The sequence below is a fragment of the Chiloscyllium plagiosum genome, unplaced genomic scaffold, assembly GCF_037043375.1.
Source record: "Chiloscyllium plagiosum isolate Xiang-an unplaced genomic scaffold, Cpla_swu_hap1 HiC_scaffold_2, whole genome shotgun sequence".
Classification (NCBI taxonomy): domain Eukaryota; kingdom Metazoa; phylum Chordata; class Chondrichthyes; order Orectolobiformes; family Hemiscylliidae; genus Chiloscyllium; species Chiloscyllium plagiosum.
In genome coordinates this window covers 76,817,625-76,842,544 of record NW_028270140.1, presented here as the reverse complement: position 1 = coordinate 76,842,544, position 24,920 = coordinate 76,817,625, and the positions used below count along the sequence as shown (strand labels likewise).

The following is a 24,920-nucleotide window of genomic DNA, read 5'->3' as shown; positions in this document are numbered from 1 at the left end:
AGTTGCATAATGTTGTTCCAGTTTATCTTCATCAACAACATGAAAAATTATCCTTAGTGCCTACTTACTGAATTTCTTATGTTGTGAGAACACAGGTGCATAAAACACCTGCCATACTAACTATTCAACTCACTCTAAAGGCAGTTGTACGCCACACGCTAACACTTGTTAAATTAAATTATTTCTCAGTTTTACAAAGCGAAGGTAAAGTAAACAAACAGCTTGAAAATTACGTTTTCTGAACACTAATAGCCTGGATTAGAGTTTTTGTTTTGCATTTATACAACTGGTGAATGGATCATGTCTATATTAATTAGAATAAAACGCATTTAAAATAAGTGTTTCAGAATAAATAATCGTCACAGTAAACAGTAAATTTCTAAGTGAGGTGTGGACGAAATAGTCTACTATCTCGTTATTGTTTAGGATTACCTTGGTGAAAATAATGTGGTGGTTACAGTGGTCTTTTATATTCAATGCGATTTTTTTATTTACTGTCGATTTTCCCTGTGTGCTCTTGGCAGTGATTGGCCGGCGACGGTTCGTAGGAGGAGCTGGAAGTGACAGAGTCATCCTGGCTGCTATAAGAAGCCTCACTCTCTCCTGGTGCCAGTGAAATTCACATACGGATGAACGGCGCAGATGTCATGTGAAAGGCCACATGCTTCCATTCAGACACAGAGCGCTAGCGGAACAGTCATGACACACTGAAGGAGAGAAGCTGCAATGGTGGGAGAGCAACCTCCTGACAGTGTTATTACCGCCTTCTAGCCGCCGCCGCTTTTCTCGCCGAGGATTGGGTTTTGATATATATTCATGATCATTTTCCATTTGAAGTCGCCACCATGCGAGGTAAGAGATCGCCTGGAGGTTGCTGCTGGGCAAATGTTTGTGACAGCTGAGAGATGGCAAGGACGATCGCGCAGTACACACCGACTTTCGGAGGGGGTGGGGAGCGGGGATCGTGGGAATCTGCATTTAAAAATGTGCCTCTTGCATGGATGGTTGTTCGAAACTTTTATTTCCTGGTTTTGCGATGCTTAAGGTCTGAGCGGCTGCGCTCTCCACAACAATGTGGGGTTATTTTCGTAAACATAAACTTTGTTGCTCGCTGACAATACGCTCAGTTCTAGCTGAGATTTGGTGAGTTCAGCGGGCGGGAGCTGGACAAGCTGTCATAACAGTTTTGTTTACTACAGCAGGCTAGTGCAGTGCTCCGAGCCATCCATCCAGCGCCTGTCTCGCTTTAGCGGGTTAAAGCAGCGCTGATTGCATTCTCTCTCCCTGAGCAAGAACTTTTATGCCATTTTGGCTTTGAGGCGTGTTTCCGTGGCTGTAAGGTGAGACAACATTAACTGTTAATAATGAAAATACAGATTTTGGGGCAGTTTGGATCCAGTTGCAAACAGAAGTGATTAGTACAGGGCAGATGCAGCAGGAGATGGTAAACAATGTGGCAGTGGATATTTTGGTTTGTTGGCATATGTCAAGGTGTCTAATTCCATTTGGTAACTCAGCCAGCATACTCTTAATTTTACATGAAACATCCAGCATGCGCTCTCCACACTGAATCAAGCACCTTATGTTTCAATGGACGGTCAAGTGCAAAGGATGCTGTGGGGCTCTGTATACTGTTAAAGGTGCTGGCAGAGGCTGTGTCCACAGTCAGCCGGTGTCATGTGTTCCACTGACCTACTTCTGTCCGTCAAGATGCTGCTAGAAGCCGGTTCTCCCCCCCCCCCTCCCCCTCACCACCTCCCCCAAAACAAACAAAATTATAGCAATCCAACCCCAACACATGAAACATACAGGCAGCCCACTCCACTCAGCGTGTCGTCCTGTCATGTGAATCGGATCAGAGCTTTATCGGGGGCAGTATATTGGCTGTGGTTGGAATAATATCAGCAAACTATTATTTGACGAAGGCTGTCATGTTTTCAAAAAAAACACCACAGCAGCCAGCTACACTAGATCCGTTTGCATTGCTGGTCATTTGAGGTTGCGTCCTGATCTTGTGCGAGGGATACAAGGATGTCCAGCGTCCACTGTGGTTGTAAAGTGCACCCGAGAATATTTGTGGCAAGTTCCAGGACTGGGAATGAGTCGGGGACAAAATCTGATACACGCCAACTGCTTTAAGATCGGGGTACATTACAAGATGACAATTTAGTTCCTTTGTAGTTCGAGGTCCGCTTATTTAATAACTGAAAGTAGAAACTTGGGTCTGGTCCACTTTAATGTGGCGAGATAAACCGGCGCGTCTCGCAACCTTATTCTCTGCTTATTTTTAACGCCGATGAAGTTTATTCCTTACAAGTTGCGTTGATTTACATTATTTAAAAGTACTAAATAACAGCGCGATACACTGCAAAAAGTCATTTTCAGAAAATTTGAACAAGTGTCGCTTATCCTTTTTTGTGTTCCACACTCCTTAGCACAGCAAATGTTGGCGATTAGAATTCATCTTCTCATTTACTTAAAGAAATCTGGACTGGAATTCATAGTGAGCTATATAAAGTGCTATGTGCGATATTTTAAAGTTTTTTTTTGCAAGAGAGATGTTTTGCTGATCCCAATGAGTTCACTTTCTTTGTTTTGTTTTCAGTGTTTTAACACCAAATTTGCCAAAAAAAAACAAGTCACCCATCATTTAGTGTACCTTAGCTAAGAAAAAAAATGGGCCATGGGAAAAGTCGTATTCTTAGCTTGTTTGTAAATGGACGTAAAAGCGAGTAGTTGCAAATTTTGCAAGTAATTTTCATTTGCATTTTATGTACTTGCCCTACATAAAATGCAAACGAAAAGTAAAATAAAGTAGCAAAAAAAAATTCAGCTTTGGTATTTGTGTCCCTAAATTTAATTTAGTCAGCAATGTGTGCAGAATTTTAATAGTGATTGTCCTCTTTTACAGTGGTGTTGGCAAATGTCTGTGCCCTGAGTGTGCCATTTGATCACAACAGATTATCTTCCTCCTAAAGTAAATGAGCAAGAAGCCTCAAAGTTGATTGTTTTAACATCATTTGGCAGTAGATTTTTTTCCACTGAACAGCTCTGATAATTAGCAGAAAACGTGGAGTAGAAGCCAGATGTGCTATACATCAACTTACACCAGAGGCAGTACAGAAATTAAATGAACATAATGAGCGTATGTTTGGGAGGTTAGAAAGGGGGAGGGGGAACAAACGGTAATATGACCAGTGGAATCAAGATGACAGCAAAATGCAAAATCATGATCACTTCAATTATACGTCACCTCTGTTACATGGCTTTTGGCTCCTGTTTGTAACACTCATGTTAAAAGGCAAAAGGATCACATCTCAACAATTTTTATATTTCGTGTTATGAAAGTGACAGTCCTGTCCTATGACATAACATACCCCCCATTATAAAATGCATGAGTGTCAAACACTGCATTATAATGGGGGTAGAGTGGAACAGGAAAGGTGAGAACAGGAAAGTGGTTTTCAAAAAGAAAGCCTCCTTCACCACTTTTGAGGCATAATTGAACTAATATTAGAAGATGTGGTAACATTACAAAAGAATTGAAAGTGGAGTAAAGGCCACTGTCCCACACAATAAGAGAAAAATCAGATCCCAATTATAATCTGCTGAAAGAAGGTTCTGAACTCAATAGCAGAGGACTGAACAAGGACAGTTTCAGTAATGAAATGAAAAGAGGCCAGATTTCCAGTCAATAGAAAATGAGGGAAAGGGTATTCACATCTTTAATGGAAAGTCAGGAAAGAATGACCTCAAAAAGGGCAAAACTGAGAAGCCAAAACCTCAATGATAAGGCAACAGAAAGGAAGGTTATGAGTTCACTAATAGACTTGCACTAGAGAACTCAATAGAAGGTATTATAGATAATCTGCTGTCATTTTTTCCCCCACACTTGTAGAGGAGTGGGAGATATTGCAGGACGAGTATTTGATAATTGCTGTGAGAAAGTAATCATTAGCAAAGCGGAGCCTTTTCATTAGTCTACCAATTTTGTCAATTTAATAAATGGTACTAGCCACACTATTACATTCAAACAGCTTGTTCAATGACAAACTCAAATTGTAATGGAAAGAACATCTAGACCAAAATGTGCTATCAGGCGATAAAGCAAAGAGAAAGGTGTCCTAAAACAGGTGTGGAAAAAGCTGCAAAAATAGTTCTTTGTTAGGGCTATTCAAATCTTCAGATCTCCAAGGTTCTAATGATTGAGCAAATTACTCAAAACTTGGCAGTGTTTGATTTATTAAACTCAGGTTCACTATGCCTAACAACAATACTGGATGAGCTCTGCTGTGCCATAATTCAGGAATTTAAAAAACATTGAATAATTATCTTTGAAACTCCCATGCCAAGCACTAGACTGATGATAATAATAATGTTTCACAGCTACTAAGGTAACTATTACACCCAGGCTACATTTTTATTTTGTCTGTCTCTCTGTTTCTGCCTCTGCTCCACACTTGCTGTCTATCCCATACATTCAAGACCAACTCCTGTGTTCATTTCCTACTCTGCCTACTTCACCTATAGCTGCAATTATGCAGCCATTCTATCCTGTTGTCAGGAATCCGCTCTTCAAATCACTTCACCATATTAAATCCCGCCCTGTTTTCAGAAGTTGTTGAAAATAATTTTCTGTGCATGTCCTGCCTCATAAATATTCTAGCTTCTATTCACTGTTCAGTATTTGCACATTCAGTTTTAATTTTTCTGAAACATCTTTATGTGAAGATCAATAAACATATTTATATCATCTTTCAATTGTAACACAGTATCATGACGGGCTCAAAGCATTGGTTTTGTTTCTCTCCATGGTTGTTGCCAGGCCTGGCAACATTATTTTAGGGGTTGTTTTCAGATTTTCCCTACTCTAGAGAAGGCTGTGAAGTTTTTGTTTTATCAATTACTCATATGAAAATTCTGCTAATTTCTTTACAAATAAAAGCCATTGTATAAAAAATATATTGGAGAATCTATATTTTATTTGTGTAAATATTGTTCTCTCCTCGACAGCAAATATCCTTTAGCACGTCCCAACTAAAAGTACTTTTTGAGGTGTTGATATGTGGAAATGTTTCCATGTAAGACCTAACAATGTTCCACCTTATTTCTTAGTCCCTTGCTCTCTCCATAATTAAATGGCATCTGCACTTGTTAAATCCAGATTAACCTAGGCTTGTTTTTTCTATATCTTAATGACCTGGGGATTCATGAAGTTCCAGTATAAATTTTTTTGAATGCAACTTGGCTATAATTTTCTTTAATTTCAAGATTATCAAGTTTTTCTTTATTCTAGCTAATTTTATCTTTCAATAAATTATTGCATGATTATAATCAGGTATGATTATGGCTGCATTGTTAATAGATTCTATTACTATGTTCTCAGTTATTCATTTGGAAGATATTTGAAGGAAGACGTGGTTTTAAAACTGAACCAAAGATCTATCGGGAACATATAATTTTGTACTTAAAAGTAAATGTAGCCCAATAGATAAACAGAATGTGTAAGTTGATATTTAATTATAGCAACAAATACATAACTTGTCTCCTTTAGTTAGTACTGGTGTAACTGCATGTGTCAAATAATTCCTGCATGTATCAAAGATCTTGTAAATTAATGCTAATTTACCTGAAATATAACTTCCACTAAATGGTGTAGGCATGTATCAGTATGTGTCTAAGTAGAAGATGAACATCCGTTATATGTACAATTAATGTCGTGGTTTACCCTAAAGCATCAAAAAACTTACCTCCCAATGTATGTCACAATGATCACTGTTGCACTACCTCTCCTTATCATGCAATGGGAGAACTTCCATCAACGTTTAAGGATTATTCTGAAATTGTGACCAAGACCCCTCATATGTTAGAAAACCATTATATAAAGATGATTAACATAGCTAAAATGATCTCTGAAATATTATCGACATGCAGTTTGCAATGTAATCAAACCAGGAAAGAATAACTAATCATAGAATTTTACTTACCCAGGAATTGTGCTTTATACTTAATTGTTTTGTTCAGAAACAATTTGCAAGTTGAAAATTTGTCTTAGATTTAAAAAGTATTTAATCTATATGCTACATGAAAAGTGTCCAGCATTGCAACAGAAGGTATTTAAATGATCAGATAAGCAGCAAATGTGAAATACTTCTCAATTGTGTTGTGAGCTTCTACCATTCTTCAGTCTAATTGTCTTGTAGGTAAAATCTATCCATAGCGTACTTTTTTCATTTTTAGCATTCTCTCAGAATATTCTATGTATGAAATCAGAATAATTTGTATTAGGGAATGTTTACTCCTGGAGACAGATCATGTTAACTATCTGTATGTGTTTATCAAGCAACTTGGAAAGTGAAAGTAAACACCTTTCTTAAACTGCAAAATCTTCCCTCTTCCCATTTTTCAATGATTTTTAACCACTTTCCTGTAGGAACCTAGTACACAGTTTGCAGTATAACATTGCAGATGACTAAATACCAAGCAAATGAATCATTTCTTGAACACAATCTGGATAGTTACAACTGAAAATTATAAAGTTCAGTGGTGCAACAACTGTGCAACCAATGCGTAGCGCCACTGAGTGGAGTAATGTGAATTTGCACTGGTGATCAACCGAACCTTTGAGTTCTCAGTCTCGGGTGGGTTGCTGTTGGAGATAGCACTAAGCAGGGCCAACATTTTACTCACGAAAAAGACCACAATAAGGGTATTGCTCTGTCGTTTCATTGTATTTGTAGCTGCTTTGCTGTCTTTACAATAATATTCTTGAAAGATCAAGATAGAGGCCACCTGCCAGACATCTCATTTACAACATTGGTAGAGATTTTAAAGAAATACAACAATTTGAGAATAATTTATATCACCACTATAAAGCAAATTCTTAATTTTTATACATCAATGTTTAGAGCGAATCATAAATTCCAAGTAATACTTAAAAATAAGGCACACATTTACACTCTCTCTCAATCTTTGCTTTTTGGGAAGGTTCAGCAACTGTGTTACAGCAAACTTTGTCAAGTAGCTAATATGCTACCTTTCCAGAATAATGAAAGCTATCAACATTTAGTAGTCTAAAATAAAAACTGCAAACTTGGTTTTAAAGCCATATTTCATAAAATATTTGTTCACTGGTCAGTCTGTTAGATAATCTTTTAACTCAGTTTGCTCAGCTCTGGGGATATTTCCCATTTATGTACAAAATGCTGATATCTATATGGCAGTGAGATTTAACATGACCACAGGCTATTCATTTAAGTATTGATTGTGTTGGAATGTAATTGTCTTTATAAATATTCATTATAGTCTCTGGAGCATATATTTATGATCCTTTGTTACTTTAGATAACAGAAATGGTAAAACATTTGCAATAGGACTTTTACTGTATTTGCTGTACAGTTAAAATGATGGATGACTATTGTTAATCATCACTTGTTAACAAGACATAATATTAAAAATGTTTTATCTTTGTGTAAACTAATACTACTAGATTCTCATACAGTTCCTGTATAATGTATTCTTTCCCTTCTGTTCAGCTATCTTTCTCTGCATGGCCTCTCTCTGGCAGTGGTGCCTGACTCAGATACAGTTGATAAACTGTTCTGAGAACCCATTCTCTTGAGTTGGCTGTTAGTGCTACACACAAGAGAACTGTAGCTTGTTCTTTTACCTTGTGAAAAACACCTTGCATCGGCTGTATCTGATAGCTGTGCAGTGAACAACTTGTCAAAAACTTGAGCCTTATTACTTGACTCCTTTTTATGTCAGTGGTTTCTTTTTCTTCTTAAGTGAAAATTCAAAAGTTGTGAATTTTTTTAGAATGGGTCAATCCCAAATATCTTTGTTTTGTAATCTTTGGTAAATTTAACTAAACTATGTAGTGACCATGTTTGTGGAATATAACTTTTTCAAATTTTCTCATTGAAACAAATCTGAATCTCTTCCCACTAATGTTACCCATGTGTTGAGACCTTTAATATTGGAAGATTATCAACATGATATTTCCATTTCACTGGTTTGAAATTCTCATTGAATCACAGACAATCTTGTTCTTCAGAATTAAAAGACTTTTTTTTTGGTTTTTCTTTATTCTTCTCTAATTTAAAAACCAGAGTGCCTCCTCATGCTCACCTGACTTCTAATTCTCATTGGAAGGTTACTGAGATGAGGAGCAATTTCTTCACCCAGAGAGCAATCAGCATGAATTCTCTGCTACAAAAAGCAGTTGAGGTCAAAACATCAAATGTTTTCAAGTGTTCTATATAGATCTTTAGGGGTCAAGGAATCAAAGGATACGTGGAGAAAGTAGGAAGTGCTGAATTGAATGATCATCCAGAATGGTGGAGCAGGTGGAAAGAGCAGAATTACTTATTTTAGCTCCTATTTCCTATGTTTCTGTGGAACTACAGTTAAGCTCCACAAGTGATTCTTTTAATCTGATATCAGTTCCATTAATAGTTACTGTACATGTGGAAAGTATGCAAACATTAATTGATGTTGAAAGAAATAAAACACCATAAAGTAACTAACTGTAGGAATTCCAACTCTCCAATAATAACTTTGTCTCCAGCAATTAACAATTGATCTTGTGAACTCTGAACGTTGTTTCCAGAGACTCAGGACAAAAACCATAAATCTATTCAAAGAATTGTGCATTTTTCTTTGCCCAATGAAAAGTTGTTTGTGTCATACCCAATATTTATATAATAACAAACAGTTAAGTTACTTGGTGATGTCAGAGTTCATGTGATGAGACTTCCAGTAACAAATCTGATCAGAGTAGATGACTGTAAGCAATGCCTAATTTATTGAAGTTGAAGACTACAGTGTATTTTCGAAACACTGGTGTCAGTGTTCCAAAACTGGTAAGCAGATTAAAATTATTCTGTTGTAAATGACCATAATTGAATGTTTCCAGTGTGAATATTTTATTTTGATAAGTATTCCTGGGCATAGAATTCTGCCTACAGAACCAAGTTCATTGGTTTTGCTGATAAACAAATACATATCCAAATGAAAAATAACTTGCCTGTTTTGTAAAGTTCATTATTGTTATACAGCTATGTCACTAATGGAATTATTGTCAATCAATGTATAATCTGCCCTACTCTAACAAATGGTGTCAGCTGATTTTTTTTTTTGAAAGTCAATCTTTTTTTTAATAAGAGCAACTTCAACATGTGCAATCTCCCATGTCACCATTTCAAATTAATTTTACTCTGTTACAACAAAGTGAAGGAAGTCTGAGCTGTAATTGTTTAGGTAGGCCTAAGAAGGAACCCTTGTTTTCTTAGAATACAGTATCCTAATATGGTCTTTCCGCATGTAGATCTGCAGAAAATTAGGGAGATGCATTCTGATCAAGAGGGAAAACAAGGTTCTATTACAAATGTGCTTCCTAAGAAGACAATATTAAAACAGGCTTGCTCCCTTTACAATTAGAAAATAAATAGCTCCATGTTCCATAGATTCCTGAAAGTAAAAAATGTTACAATATCTAATTTCTCCTGTAAGTTTGCATTACACTGGGGAATTTATTTGCCTGGCTAGCTCCTGGCTTGTTTCGGATGAGAAGTGTCTTAATTCTGAGAGGCTGCATGTTTTGACAGTGAACCAAGTACTTGCTGTTACAAATGCATTGCTCATCACCACATTAGATATAAATAAACCTAGGGATCCAGTAAAATAAAAATGCATTACATCAACTGTATAATCCAGTAATTATGTCAAAAGTCCACTTGCTTATGGCATTTTAGTTTCAGTGTGAGTTTTAAATATTGAAATAATGATTTAATTTACACTTGCTGTCTGAGGATAATTTTGACAGTAGACTCAGTTGACATGGAGCAGCATAGATTAGGAATTTGGACACATGCAGTTCTTTTTAGTCTGATGTATGGCATCTTCAAACTGCTATGAACCAAACCCAAACCAACACATAAACTTATGATTATAACATTAATAAACAGCATGTGCTGAAATTTTCCAACTCCAAATCATATGCAACAGCTTGGTTCATTTAGTACAACATTCCTTTAGGGCTCAAAGCTGATGGGTACAAATCTCAAACAGTAATATAGCACACATCCCCAGTGTTGAATTGTCAGAGTTGCTAAGTTTGGAGAAAATGCTAAATTGTGCTTGGCATCCCTGGACCAATATCATCATGACCAAGCACAATTGATTCCTCGTTTGTTGCTTTGTTTCTCCTGTAATAAAACTGTTTCTGCCCAAATATAAAATAGTGCACAATTTCAGACTCTACTTGCATGGTGATGTGTTGCATTTGTTTTGGAATATTAATTTTTACTGTTGTGAATAATTATTAGTTACAAAGGAGGTTCTTCAGTTAATTCAGAACAGAAATAATCATCATTTTATTTGCAGAATATTGAAGTGCCATTTCCTTTGTGCTATTTTGATATAGAAATTGAAAAATAAAATTTTGGTGTTCCAGGAGTTTGATTTCTAATTTTGTGGATTTTTTGACATTTTAGAACCGTAAGTTTTTTCATTAAGTCAATGGTCACCACTCCAGCCATTCAGTCAGACAAATTGTTTTATGGGGATAAATGTTTTTAATTCAACAAAATTAAATTCTTGCATTCTTCAAGAGCTTCTGAATGGAAAAGAATATTCATAGACTTGTAAACTCAAAAGAAGCCCTTTGACCCATCAAATCTGCCTGACAAAAACAACAACTCCACTCTAAATCTACACTCCTCCAGCATTTACCACAAAACCTTAAAGTATGGCATTTCAAGTGCCTATGTAACTACTTTTATAATTTTTTTTCCCCTGATAAACTTCCTCATTCTTTGATGCACTGCCTGAGTGTCACTGAGGCAGGAAACCTTTAAGGTACTAACGATCTTCCAATTTGTTTTTGGTTTAGATACTGCTTAAAGATATATTCTGGGTTGAAATATGTTCCATCATAATTTGGCAGTGAGTCTGTCACAATATTAGCAATTTGATTTCAAGAGTTTGAAGAGAAAGGATAGGATAGGTTTAAGCTTGCAAGACACACAACTAAATTTACTCTATTAATTTGATTTTTATTTTGTTTTTCTAACACTCTTCCTCATAAACCGTCAAATTATAGCCTACAAATTCCTAGCACCACCCTTTTTCAGGGGCGATATGCCAGGAGTTCAGTACTGTTACCAAATGCACAAACAATGTTTCCTGACCTAACAAAATTACTGGATGGTGAAAATAGACCATTAACTCACTCAGGCGAAAGTGAGGACTGAAGATGCTGGAGATCAGAGTAGAGAGTGTGGTGCTGGAAAAGCATAGCAGATCAGGCAGCATCTGAGCAGGAGAGTTGACATTTCAGGCAAAAGCCCTTCATCTGGACTCACTAATTCACTCCGTCATATGGCTAATTAGTTATGGGGCCAACTCGTACATTTAAGGGGTACTCTTTCCTTATTGCCATAGGAGTACTGGTATGGGAAGAGACCTGACAGAAGAGCAGAAACTTTAATACTCTTAATTATGCATTTAGATACAACACAGTTTAGAAACAAACCTGAAAATACTCAGCAGGTAAGGCAGCATCTGTGGAGAGAAAAGTCAACATTTTGAGTTAATGATCCTCGTTCAAAACTTCTTTCCTTACATTTGATTAAGTGAAAGATTGGATCAGGGACAAACTTGAGGGGAGATCTCTGATCGGGTGGAGGGCCAGAACAATTCAAATGGTAAAACCATGATTATTATTTTTTTTTTTCAAGTTTACATTAAGACTTAGTACTTTGCAAATAATGAAGAAGCTTCAGTGTTGCATAATTAGGTACCACAAACAGCAAATGAAATGAGTAGATGGCTAACCTATTTTAGTGTTGTTGGCAGGATGACTGGTAGTCAGAACACCACAAGAAATTAACTGCTGCCATTTGATCTTTCTTTTTGCTTTCATATGAACAGGTGGACATTTAACACTTTGTTAGAATAATAATACTTGTAGTAATAAAGCAGTAGGCCCTCAGTACTGCATTGAATTGTTTACTGATGTTGCTCAACTACTTCTTATGTGAAAGCAATTTATAGCAAACTGCAAGCAAGAACCCTGTATAGTTGTTTCTCCAAATATGTCCTTAAAACATATGTGCGCACACTTTTATTTGCAGCCAGAAGTCAGTGGATTTACATGGGCAAAACAAAAATCTAATTCCTCAAACTGTTTGTTAAATCTAATCTGGTCCTCTTTCACACACATGCATTTTATGCAAAAATCTTTAAGTTTTACTAAGTTAAACACCAGCATCGCCAAATCATTAAATTGTACTGGTCTTCTAATGGTATATGTTGGCTGTTCATTTTAGTATCTGCTTGTTCCTGGGTTATTTTTCTGTCTTCTTTTGAATATCATTCCTCTGGTGCATTCTATTTCCATAATTACTTTGTTTTAGCTAATCCATTTTCTGTTGGAGAATGATGAACATCTGGGACTAATGGTCATTCTATACTCTGCAGATGCTTTGATCACATTTTTCCTGAGTAACTGTCCACAGTGAAGGAACAGCTTCTCCAGTTGGGTATATATGTCAATGATTGATTGACTATTTATCTAGTCATTCATGTTTACTGTGTATAATTTGAGGGGGTAACTACTCTGAAAACCTAAGTTGTCATGTGGGTTGACGCTTGTTGACAGCATTAAATGTTGGTAATTGGACTGGTCCTCAAATTCAACTCTAGCAATGATTTAGCAACCTTTTCAAAGCGAAGGTTGGCCTTCTATTATTTTATTTACTTCTGGGACACTGGTGTCATTGGCTGGGCTAGCATTTATTGTCCATCCCTAGTTGCCTTTGAGAATGTGGGTGGTCAGCTGCCTTCTTGAACTTTAGTACATGCTCTGGTGAAAGACCCATAATGCTGTTAGGATGGTAATCCTAGGACTCTGACCCATTGGCACTGAAGGAAAGGTGATGTACTTCTAAATCAGGATTGTTTTTGACTTGGAAGGGCAGTTGCAGGTGGTGTTCATATGTATCTGCTGCTCTTGTCCTTCTAGATTGTGGTGGTTGTGTTTGGAAGGTGCTGTCTAAGGCTGTTTGAATTTCTGCAGTGCATCTTATGGATGGTACACTCTACTGCTACTGAGTATTGGTGGTGGACAAAGTGAATATGGTGTCAGTCAAGCAGGCTGCTTTGTTTTGGATGGTTGAAACTTTATTGCTGGAACAGCACAGCAGGTCAGGCAGCATCCAGGGAACAGGAGATTCGACGTTTCGGGCACAGGCCCTTCTTCAGGAATGGTGTTTTGGATGGTGTCAAGCTTCTTGAATGTTTCATCTTATTTTGTCACTCCTGCTTGTTACTGCTTCTGGCCTCATAGTTTTTTCGCAATTGGAAGAGTAATATCAGTGTAATATGACATTAATCATCGCATTGGACTACGTTTCACACTTTCAGTGGATATATTTCTCCACTTCACGATTGCATTGCACAAATCTGCACTGAATTTGCTTGATTTCTTTATGATCACTTTGGTGACTTTTTTTCACTGCCACTTTAGGTTTACAGCCGTATGGCTTCAATGTTTGATCAACCCCTTGAATTACTTTACACAAATGAATGAATTGAATTGGTTGTCATGAGTACCGAGGCACAGTGAAAAGCTTTGTCTTGTGTGCAATACAGGCAGATCAGAGTTAAATAGCATAGAGAAGTAAATAATAGGTAAACAGCAGCAAAAACAAAATCACAGGTACAGGCAAATGCTCAGAGTTCGAGTCCGTTCAGTATTCTAAAAACAGTCAGGTAGAAACTGTTTCGAAACTGGCTGGTGTGTGTTCAGGCCTCTGTACCTTCTGTCATGTAGAGGTAGATGGTAGAGAATTTGTGACATTCAGGTAGTGCTGGTGCCTATCTACCATTTCCTATTTGCTGCTTCTCACCTCTCCTTCAGTGGCCATAATACTAACAGCCTCCAATCAATTGATCACATTTAACCTTGATGGTACCAATCTATTTTTGAGGTAGATTTGATTTGTCAGAATCATTGTCTGCTCTTTCATAGCCAGTTTTGTAGTCTAGTTTACACTTGCATGAAAGTGGGGTGGCATGGTGCTTCAGTGGTGAGAACTGCTGTCTCAGTGCTAGGGACCTGGGTTCAATTCCCACATTGGGTGACTGTGTGTAGAGTTTGCACATTCTCCCTGTGTCTGTGTGGGTTTCATCCGGGTGCTCAGGTTTCCTCCCATGATCTAAAGATGTGCAGTTTAGGTGAATTGGTCATGTTAAATTGTTCATAGTGTTCGGTGCATTAGTCAGGGGTAAAGATAAGGTCAGGGAATGGGTCTGGGTGGGTTACTGTTCGGAGAGTTAGTGTGGACTTGTTGGGCCGAAGGGCCTGTTTCCATACTGTAGGGAATCTAATACTTAAATTCATTCAATTTCTTGCAGTTACAACATCGTTTCCTCAAAATAAACACTTCATTTTCTTTTTGTGATGCCTTCCACTCTATTTACATTGTGCCCCTGTCCTTGATCAGCCCACTGCAACATTTGCAACTCCATTCCAAACATTCCTTTTCTCTTCTTTCTTCAATGTGTTCTCATTCAGCCTGGAATGAGTCAGCATAATGAAAAGCCTCTCCATTCTACCATTAGTACACTCTAGCTGATAACCCCCAATCTGTTGCACTTGTCAAGTTTCTCAAATACAATTCTCTTCGCTTAGTAGACATTCTCTTGCAGCAAGATTTCTTATGCCTAAGATAATTCTGTCTCTTAGATCAACTTTGAGTTGTCCAAATTCTCATGATTCCACTCGATGTATCGTTGCCATCATAAACAGTCAAGTATCCCTCTCAGCTCTGAACATAATTTATTTGTAAGCATTAATAGTGTTCAAAGTGTCTTATTTACTCAGTCGTTCTGTTCAGTACAGTAGCTATTTCATAATTTTGCCGGTGAGTGGGGGGAAAAAATATCCAATTGTCTCATCACTTTTCTCTTCCACAGCAGTGGAAGAATGTAACCATTTTGAAACTGTCAGCACTTCAAGATTGCAGATTGTTTTTTCTCTGCTTTTGTTTTGTTACAGTAATTGGCTCTCCTAAAGCTCAAAATCCATAATTTTAATGTGCACTTCTCATGCCATGTTTCATGCCATGTATTTAATGGCTACTTGTTAAAGTGAAACTCTCTAACAGAAAAATTAGAGATCCAGTGACTATGGCAAGCTAGCCAGTACACTACATACAATTGTTTGTCCAATTGACTTCAATCTACAACATTCTGACTTTTTTTTTTGCACCACTCTATAGAACTAGTATACAGTGCTGCAGTTGGTAAAAAACATTTTCATAAAAGCCATGCTGAAATGTCCAAAACATCAGATGGCAAATTTTGAAGTCTCTCATTTCACTGTATATTGACCTGCCAAGCACAACTACAAGTTAATGTCAGCAAAAATGAGTCTGAAGAAGCTCTCACAGCACCTCTTTGCTTTGTTCCATGCTATGACATCTCTTTCAGGAAGATTTGCATACTTTACTACATCCATGTAGCACAGCCAGAGGCTTTCAAAGTCAGCATAGCTTTCAATTTTCATGCATCTGGCTTTTTCCAGACTGGCATAACTACATCAAGGAGTTTGCAGATGCATTATTCAGCAGGTCTGACAACATCTTCACTTACACCATGGGCTAAGAGCAAAAAATGAGAATATGCAGTCTACAGAATTACCGGCTTATCAGAATCCTGAAGGTGCTTCCCTAGAGTAACCAGCTGCCCCCATATTGCCAGTTCCGTTTCGATGCATGAGTGATGCTTTGTCTGTAATCTAAAAGACCACTTTCTAATTCAATATGGACATAACACACATTTCCTATTAGGAAATCATGCAAGGCTTTGCCTGCTTCCTCCAAAGCTCTTGCAAAGCCTACATGTTAAAGTTGTATGATCACCATTGTTTTACAATAAATTTGAGAAGAAGGATGTCACAAGACTACTATTTGCTGCCTTTGATTGTGTCACCTCAATGCAGAACTGCAATGGAACTCATATGGTAGGAATTCTTACCAAATAAGATTTGACCCTGGTGTGTGCTGCTTCAGGACATGAATCAGCCTTGCAGTACAAAACCACTTTTACACATGGCCAGATTTTGCTAAACCAATATTGGTCACATGCTGCTTCACCTCACATTGAAAGGAGTCTGGGTTGCAATTGAGTGGCTAAGTCTACAGCAAAGTTAAACATGCCTTCCCCCCCCCCCCAACCCACCAGTTTTTATAATCTTATTTATAAACCAAGAATTCTACTTCCTATTTAAAATGCTCATAATACACATTTCTTCAGGGTATCAATTATTCCAAAGAGATCCCTTAAAGATTTATACATGTCATTGCAAGGGACAGATTTACTCCAAGCTCTGATTTCCCACCAGATGATGAATAAAGTGTGCATGCAAGAGTACATAACAATGGATCTCTGCCACATATGTGTTACTAAGAAGATGTCTACCTACAAGTTCAGGTGAAGCACTCTTCAAGATTTGTCGAACTTCACCACAGAGTTCAATGTCTCCTTTTTAAACCCAATTATAATACTTCTGCCTTTCTCCAAGCTAGCACATGAAAAATTTCCATTTTAAGCCTATTTGTTGACAACTAACGCAACTGGATGAAGATCAATGCAGGATTCAGCAGGGCCAACATGGTGCTTGCTTTTCCCATTGCACTGAAACAGCAGCATCAGAGAGAACGTTTTTTCAGAGTATTCTAAAATACAGTCATTGACATCCCTGTAGCACCTAGGCAGCAGGTTTCTGATTATTTGTCTGGTATCACTATTTCTTTTCAGTTGGTCTATTTCCTCAAACTCCCTAACTATATTGTCCAAAGTCATCATAGCTGCACGCTGACTTATAAACAATTAAGGTCTAAATTTATATTAGAATAGTAAGTGTCTCTGATTTTGCCAAAACGGCATGCAAGCTCCAATTCTGGAAGTCCTGTGTCTGAACCTGGTATCCGTCATTCATGCCAGGAGAATGGGTTATTGTATGCCCATCCATGGATCATTGAAACCAGTGTATACTGAAATACAGCTGCCTTCAAACAGATGAAATCTTCATTAGGAGCATGCTGAATGCATGAAACATGGGATTTTGACCTGCTTTGCGTTAAAGGTCTAAGGCAATTTTGAGGTAGAGTTCCCTTTTTTTGATAGGTTCAAAGGCACCTTTGAGAGAGGTAAGGAGTCCTTCAGGATTGAGGGCAAACACGAACGTGTATAAAAATCAATCGATGCTGTGGAATTTTTTAGCTTTTCAGACATTTAAACCTTCTGCATGAAGTTTTTTAAATTCTGCTGTTTATAAAATAAAATAATTACCAATATGCCAACACCTTGCAAGTAATGTCTAGGGGCTAGTAATCCAAAGAACCAGGCTGATCTTATGAAAACATAGCTGGTGGGGAAAGTTAAGTTCAAGTAACAAACTATAAAGCCTGCCAATAATGATAACTAAAGAACTGGGGATGCTGTAAACTGAAAAACCGAAATTGCTGCAAAAGCTCAGCAGGTTTGGCAGCATCTGTGGCATTCTGAGGAAGGGTCACTGGACCCAAAAAGTTAACTCTGATTTTGCTCCAGAAATGCTGCCAGACCTGAGCTTTTCCAGCAATTTCTGTTTTTGATTCCATCAATGATGCCAGAGTTCTCAGCAATTGGCTGGATCTCTAATGTCCTATCTGCCATCTTTATTTGTTCTGGAGTACATGTGACTCTCTAAAACATACATACAATGTGGTTGACTGTTAACTGTCCAGTGAAATAACTTAGCGAGCTACTTAGTGATTTTAAAACTCTGACTGACCTAAGCCTGTGAGTTCTCTTGATTGTGTATTACTGCTGCGTGGTTGATTCCATACAAAGGCATTATCATGTGGGGGCCTGTCCGTTCAGTTTGATTGACAGCTTCAAGTGGTTGAGTCGTTGTGGGGCTATCAATGCAAGTGTGTTTTCATTAAAGAATGAAGTACTTGAATGAAATGTTTTGATTTTGAGTGCTTTAAAGAGTTGAAAGGATTTAATTGTCTTGAAAGTGTTTTCTGAATTAGTTTTTTTTACTTTCAAAATAAAATCTGCAGTAGAAACTTATAATAAAACCAATAGTTCTAAATTTAATTAAAACCAAATGTACTGCAGATGCTAGAATCTGAAATAAGATCAGAAAGTACTGGAGAAACTTGAGTCTGGCAGCATCTGAAAGGTGGAGAAATGTCTCGTTTAACTCTGCTTCTCTCTCCACTTTGTTTTACCTTATTCTCAATTCCACTTGTCCCCACCCCTCACACCCTTTTAACCTTAATGATACTTGCACAATCGAACATTCGGACAACCGAACCATTGAACAATACAATGATAGTGTCATGGGTGAGTTGACTCCTGTGTGTATACAAACAGGCAACGTGAGAATTCAAAGAACTGCATGATCACATGAAAGCTTTGGAAGAGTAATAGTGAAGATATATCTTGAACCATTCACAGGTAAAACTGATTTTCAAAATTAAAAACTAGGCAACATTGACTTTGAACCATACTTGAAGAATGATGCTACATATCTCAGACCTAGGAGTCCATAGTAACTTTGTCCCAGAAGGTTGTGGGTTCAACCGTTAAAATGGTAACTTTCATATTTTAGGTGACCCAGAAAGCAAAAGTTGTAGATTCAGCTGCTATTATATTTCCTGACCAATCTCAATGAGGTCCCAGAGACTCTAAAACTAATTCACCATAACCTCTGTGGAAGTGGAAAATGGCATAAATCTTGAAATATGGATTCACTCCTGAGGAGTACTGTCTTTCAGCTGAGAGCTTAACTTGACACTTCATCTGTCTGTTCCAGGTGATGTATTTGATCCTTATGGTACCAGCTGAAGAGCAAAATTTATGCCAAGAGTCCTGGCCAATATTTTAATCATTATGCAATACCATCAAAATGGATTAATTGATCATGTACCTCTCTACAAATGGTTTCCACACTAGGTGACAGCCTAGTGGTATTGTTAGACTGTTAATCTAGAGACCCAGGTAATGTTCTAAGGGCCTGCAATTGAATCCTGCCTCAGTACATGATGGAATTTTGAATTCAAAAATCTGGAATTAAGAATCTACTGATTAACAATGAATCCATTGTCATTTGTCAGAAAAACCCATTTGGTTCACTAATGTCCTTCAGGGAAGGAAACTGCCACCCTTACCTGGTCTGGCCGATAGGTGACCCAGACCCACAGCAATGTGATTGTCTCTTAATTGCCTTTAGAGCACTCTGGGATGGGCAATAAATGCTGTCCAGTGATGTTTTCATCGCATTAATTAACACAAAATGTTGTGTACATAGCAAAGGTAATAGCACTACACGAATATTTGGCTGTACAGCACTGAGAGATCTTAAACGTATGAAAGGCATTGCAAAATGGAAGTTCTTTCCTCTGAGGATACATCTGGCATAATGAGAACAAAACTTGATATGTAGCAGCAATGATTTAAGGCATGATCCACAAATAAGGCAGTAAAGTGGAATCCTTCATGTGACCAAGATTGTATATAGTCTCAAACTCTGTCCAATCCATTTATTTTATCTTGGCTGGTGTAGCCTTATAAGAAGTTTCAACAGCGTTTTTAAAATTTCATTTGAGTACAAGGGCTCTGGATAGATCACTGAGAACCTGGATTTTTTTAACAAGTGAATTTCTATCGAGAATCCCCCACAAATTTAATCTTGGTTTAAAAATTCTTGTTTAGTAATTAATACTTCACTACATTTATTCTCTATGGCAACATTTCGTTGCATTACACTTTTGTTTCTTTCTATCCAAAGTTCACTATTCTGGTTTTCCCATTGTTTCAGATGCTACACCTAATTTCATTTTTAATGTTGCCAGCACACCAGCTTCCCAATTGTTTTTGGGGTTTGTTCATTTTTTTCTTCCTCATCATCCAGACCTATACTGATTTCAACCTCCACCCCACCCCCTTAATAGGAAACAATCCAGTCACTATTTCACCTGCTGCTCTTGGCATCTTAACTTAATAAAAATCAAAACTAACATGAGAATCGATTCCCCAGGACAAATCCAGTCCAGCAGCACAAGATTAAGCACAGGACTAAATCATCACTAATCTTCTTTCCATCATCCCAATTATTAGTATCTAGTGTGACAGTGAGCAACAGCATGGACTCCATTTCCATGAAGCAAACCACAATAATAAAACGGCCCCTTCAATTCTATCTTCAAAATGTGCTAAAATTTTAACAAGACACACCAGCTAATTGTTATTTCCAGTGATACATATCTAAACAGCATAATTTTGGAGTAACTAGATTTGAAATGGCAGTTACCCTGTAGAATAAAGTCCCTCTTCTGTTTAAAAAAAAATTAGAGGTATGGCTTGAAGGAAACCAAGGAATATCTAACACTTAATCTTATTCGCAATTTTTGTTTGTCAGAATGACATTTTTCCATCCCATTTCCATTTTTTATTCTGTTGCTGTTTAACTTTCTTAGTTTCCATCTAAATTATCCATTGCTGTATATTAGTTCCAGGTTGCTTGTGAATGCCCAGAAATGAGAAAATCTGGATAGATGTAGTAAAGGTAGTTTGTTTTATCAACTCAAGGAGCCCTTTAGTGCATAATCTGTCATCATTGTACACAATTAGATAACATGAATTGTTGTAAAACTGTTTTTGGTGTGGAAGAATGCACTTGTGACCATTACAGTCATAAAATGTAATAACAAATGGGGGGGTCATTCAGTCTAGCATCCCTGCACTGATGTTTTAGTGAAGTTATCCAATTAGTACTTATGGATAGCATGATGGCTCAGTGGTTAGCACAGCTGTCTCAGTGCCAGTAAGGCTGGTTCAATCCCAGCCTTGGATGACTCTGTCTGTCTATCTGTCTGGAGTTTGCACGTTCTCCATGTCTGTGGGTTTCCTCCCTCAGTCCAAAGATGTGTAGGTTTGCCATGCTAAATTGCCCATAGTGTTCCAGCAATGTGCAAGTTAAATTAGCCATGGGAAATGCAGGGTTACAGGGATTAGGTGGGTGGGCCTGGGTGGGATGCTCTTTGTAGGATCTGCATGGACTCGAGTGGCCTGCTCCTGTGCTCTAGGGATTCTGAAACATCCTTTTATTGAATCTGCTTCCAATATACCTTCGTTATACTCCCGGTCACAACTCACTCTGTGCATATAAAGGTCTCCTTATGTCAATCCCAGGTCTTTTGCAAAGCACCTTTTAATTCTTTGTTCTTCTTAGTAAAGTTTTCCACTCCTCTTGAGAGGCAAGGGCAAAGATGAGAAAATTGGGGAAATAAAATTGAGATTTTTTTCCACTTTTCCCCCTTAAGTTTTAAACAGAAAATTGCAAATCTCATTAATGAGCAGCAATTATCTCTATCTTTATATTTGCATTTTATTATTGTTTCATTTCTATGCAGCTTCCAAACTTCCTTCCTTTCCCCAGATAGTGTCAATTCTTGACTTGAAAGTAGCACAATTACCTTGTGGCAACAGTTCACTGCTTGTATCTCTTGGCCTTCAGACAACTGCATTTTCACCACCATTTTCCAGCATGCTTCATGGACACCATCCTCTTCCACCTCTGGCCATGCAAGTTGGCATCAACAAATGATCAGCCTTTCCATAACCTGGCTGCTTTTGCACCAACTTGCACATCGCTTCAGTCCTTCAGGATTTTTGTTTTGAGCTCAAGGACACTTATCTCTGGAATGCTTATGCCAGGTTGCTTTGCATAAAGGAACATACATGCATAGAGATGTAAAGCTCAGAAACAGACCCTTCAGTCCAACTCATCCATGCTAACCAGATATCTTAACTTAATCTCATCCTGTTTGCCAGCAATTTATCCATAATCCCTCTAAGTCCCTTCCTATTCATATCCATCCAGATGCCTTTGAAACATTGTAGTTGTACATTCCTCCCCCACTTCCTCTGGCAGTTCATTCCATGTACGCACCATCCTCTGTCTGAAAAAGTTGCCCTTTTGAGTCCCTTTTTAAGGTGAGAGGAAAGAGATTTTAAACCTATTCCCTCTAGTTGTGGACTTGAAGCACCAACCCTCCAACACCTCACCCCAACTTCAAGGAAAACACCTTATCTGTCTATTTACCCCAACCATGCCCATCATGATTTTATAAACCTCTATGGCCACCACTCAGCCTCCACTCCTGAGTAAAGACTGAGTCCCCCTTGTCCTCACCTAGCAATCACCAGTCTCCACATCCAATGCACCATCCTTAAACACTTCCAACTCCAACCAGACCTCACCACCAAAAATATCCTTCCCCCCCCCCCCCTCACCCCTTTCTGCCTTCCACAAGGACCATTTCCCTTTGACAGTCCTTGGTTCGCTCCACTCTCCCCACCAACAACCCCCACCCCACCCCCCACCCCCCCCCCCCACCTCCCCGCCCCACTGCAAATTGGAGGAACAACACCTCCCCTTCCGCATGGGTAGCCTGCAGCCCAGAGGAGTCAACATTTGTGTTCTCCCCCAATTTCAAATAACCTCTCCTCCCCCTCCTTTCACTTCTCCCAGACACCAACTGGATTCATTCCTCACATTGACCAGCCAGCTCATACCCTCTACCTGTCTTCACCTGCATTATCCCCCTACACTCTCGCCAAGTCCTGAAGAAGCATTCAACCCAAAATGTCGACTTCTCCACCTCCTGATGCTGCCTGGTTTGTTGCGTTCTTCAAGCCTCCTGCCTGTCTACCAGAGAAAATAGTCCCAGACTACTCAGCCTCTCCCTATAGCTTAAACCCTCTAGCCCTGGCAACATTCTTAAATCTTTTCAGAACCCTTTCAAGTTTCACAATATCCTTCCTATAGCAGGGTGACTAGAATTGCATGCAATAATCCAAAAATGGCCTGACCAATGTCCTATACAGTCGCAACATGACCTCCCAATTCTCGTACTTAATGCACTGACCAGTAAAGCCATAGAATCATAGCCTGTTTCTACACTGTAGGGATTCTATTTGGCCCAACAAGTCCACACCGATCCTCCAAGTAATCAACCCAGACCTATTCTCCTACCCAATTACTCTAATTTTACCCCTGACTCATGCATGAAACCTACACATCCCTGAAATCTATGGGCAATGTAGCTTGACCAATTCACCTAACCTGCACATCCTTGGATTGTGTGAAAGGAAACCGGAGCACCTGGAGGAAACCCATGCAGCCACGGGGAGTCTTTGCTGACTTTCTTAGTACTCTATCATTGCTTGGAGTCTGGCAGCCTCCATAGGTTGAATTGATTTTTAATGTAGAGCGCAATGCAGGGGTTTGTCATAATTTGAAGCATTGGACAGTCACAAGCATGACATGTTGCTGTATTGCACCATACGACATCAATTTCACATATATAGCAAGTGCCAGCGGTTAGTTGGGTCAGATGGTCAGAAAGCAAACATTCTATGTTTTGAGCAAAGTGGGAAGCTCAAATCTGGAGTTCTCGCTCTGGCGCGCGCTCTGGCGCGCTCTTTCTCGCTCTGGCGCGCTGCCGCGCTCTCTCTCTGTCTCTCGCTCGCGCCCGCGCTCTCTCTCTGTCTCTCGCTCGCGCCCGCGCTCTCTCTCTGTCTCTCGCTCGCGCCCGCGCTCTCTCTCTGTCTCTCGCTCGCGCCCGCGCTCTCTCTCTGTCTCTCGCTCGCGCCCGCGCTCTCTCTCTGTCTCTCGCTCGCGCCCGCGCTCTCTCTCTGTCTCTCGCTCGCGCCCGCGCTCTCTCTCTGTCTCTCGCTCGCGCCCGCGCTCTCTCTCTGTCTCTCGCTCGCGCCCGCGCTCTCTCTCTGTCTCTCGCTCGCGCCCGCGCTCTCTCTCTGTCTCTCGCTCGCGGCCCGCGCTCTGTCTCTCTCTCTCTCGCTCGCGCCCGCGCTCTCTCTCTCTCTGTCTCTCGCTCGCGCCCGCGCTCTCTCTCTCTCTCTCTCTCTCTCGCTCGCGCCCGCGCTCTCTCTCTCTCTCTCTCTCTCTCTCGCTCGCGCCCGCGCTCTCTCTCTCTCTCTCGCTCGCGCCCGCGCTCTCTCTCTCGCTCGCGCTCGCTCGCGCTCTCTCTCTCTCTCTCTCTCTCTCTCTCTCTCTCTCTCTCTCTCTCTCTCTCTCTCTCTCTCTCTCTCTCTCTCTCTCTCTTCGCGCGCCGCGCTCTCTCTCTCTCTCGCGCTCTCTCTCTCTCTCTCTCTCTCTCGCTCGCGCCCGCGCGCTCTCTCTCTCTCTCTCTCTCTCTCGCTCGCGCCCGCGCTCTCTCTCTCTCTCTCTCTCTCTCTCCTCGCTCGCGCCCGCGCTCTCTCTCTCTCTCTTCTCTCTCTCTCTCTCTCTCTCTCTCTCTCTCTCTCTCTCTCTCTCTCTCTCTCTCTCGCTCGCTCGCTCGCTCGCGCCCGCGCGCTCTCTCTCTCTCTCGCTCGCGCCCGCGCTCTCTCTCTCTCTCTCTCTCTCGCTCGCGCCCGCGCTCTCTCTCTCTCTCGCTCGCGCCTCTCGCTCGCGCCCTCTCGCTCCTTCGCTCTCGCTCTCGCTCTCTCTCTCTCTCGCGCCCGCGCGCTCTCGCTCTCGCTCTCGCTCTCGCTCTCTCTCTCTCTCGCGCCCGCGCGCTCTCTCTCTCTCTCTCTCTCTCTCTCTCTCTCTCTCTCTCTCTCTCGCGCTCTCTCTCTCTCGCTCGCGCCCGCGCGCTCTCTCTCTCTCTCTCTCGCTCGCGCCCGTCTCTCTCTCTCTCTCTCTCGCTCCCGCGCGCTCTCTCTCTCTCTCTCTCTCGCTCGCGCCCGCGCACTCTCTCTCTCTCTCTCGCTCGCGCCCGCGCTCTCTCTCTCTCTCTCTCGCTCGCGCCCGCGCTCTCTCTCTCTCTCTCTCTCTCTCTCTCTCTCTCTCG

At 39.9% G+C, this 24,920-nt stretch overlaps 1 protein-coding gene across 1 annotated transcript in view; it reads left to right on the top strand.

Moving 5' to 3' along the window:
* The first annotated feature begins 523 nt into the window (after positions 1–523).
* The window catches only part of rorb (RAR-related orphan receptor B), a 262,305-nt gene continuing 237,908 nt past the window's right edge, over positions 524–24,920 (top strand). The window contains exon 1 of the mRNA XM_043712184.2: positions 524–852. Coding sequence (XP_043568119.1) covers positions 846–852 — 7 coding nt within the window. The 5' untranslated portion in view covers positions 524–845. The remainder of the gene's footprint in view (positions 853–24,920) is intronic.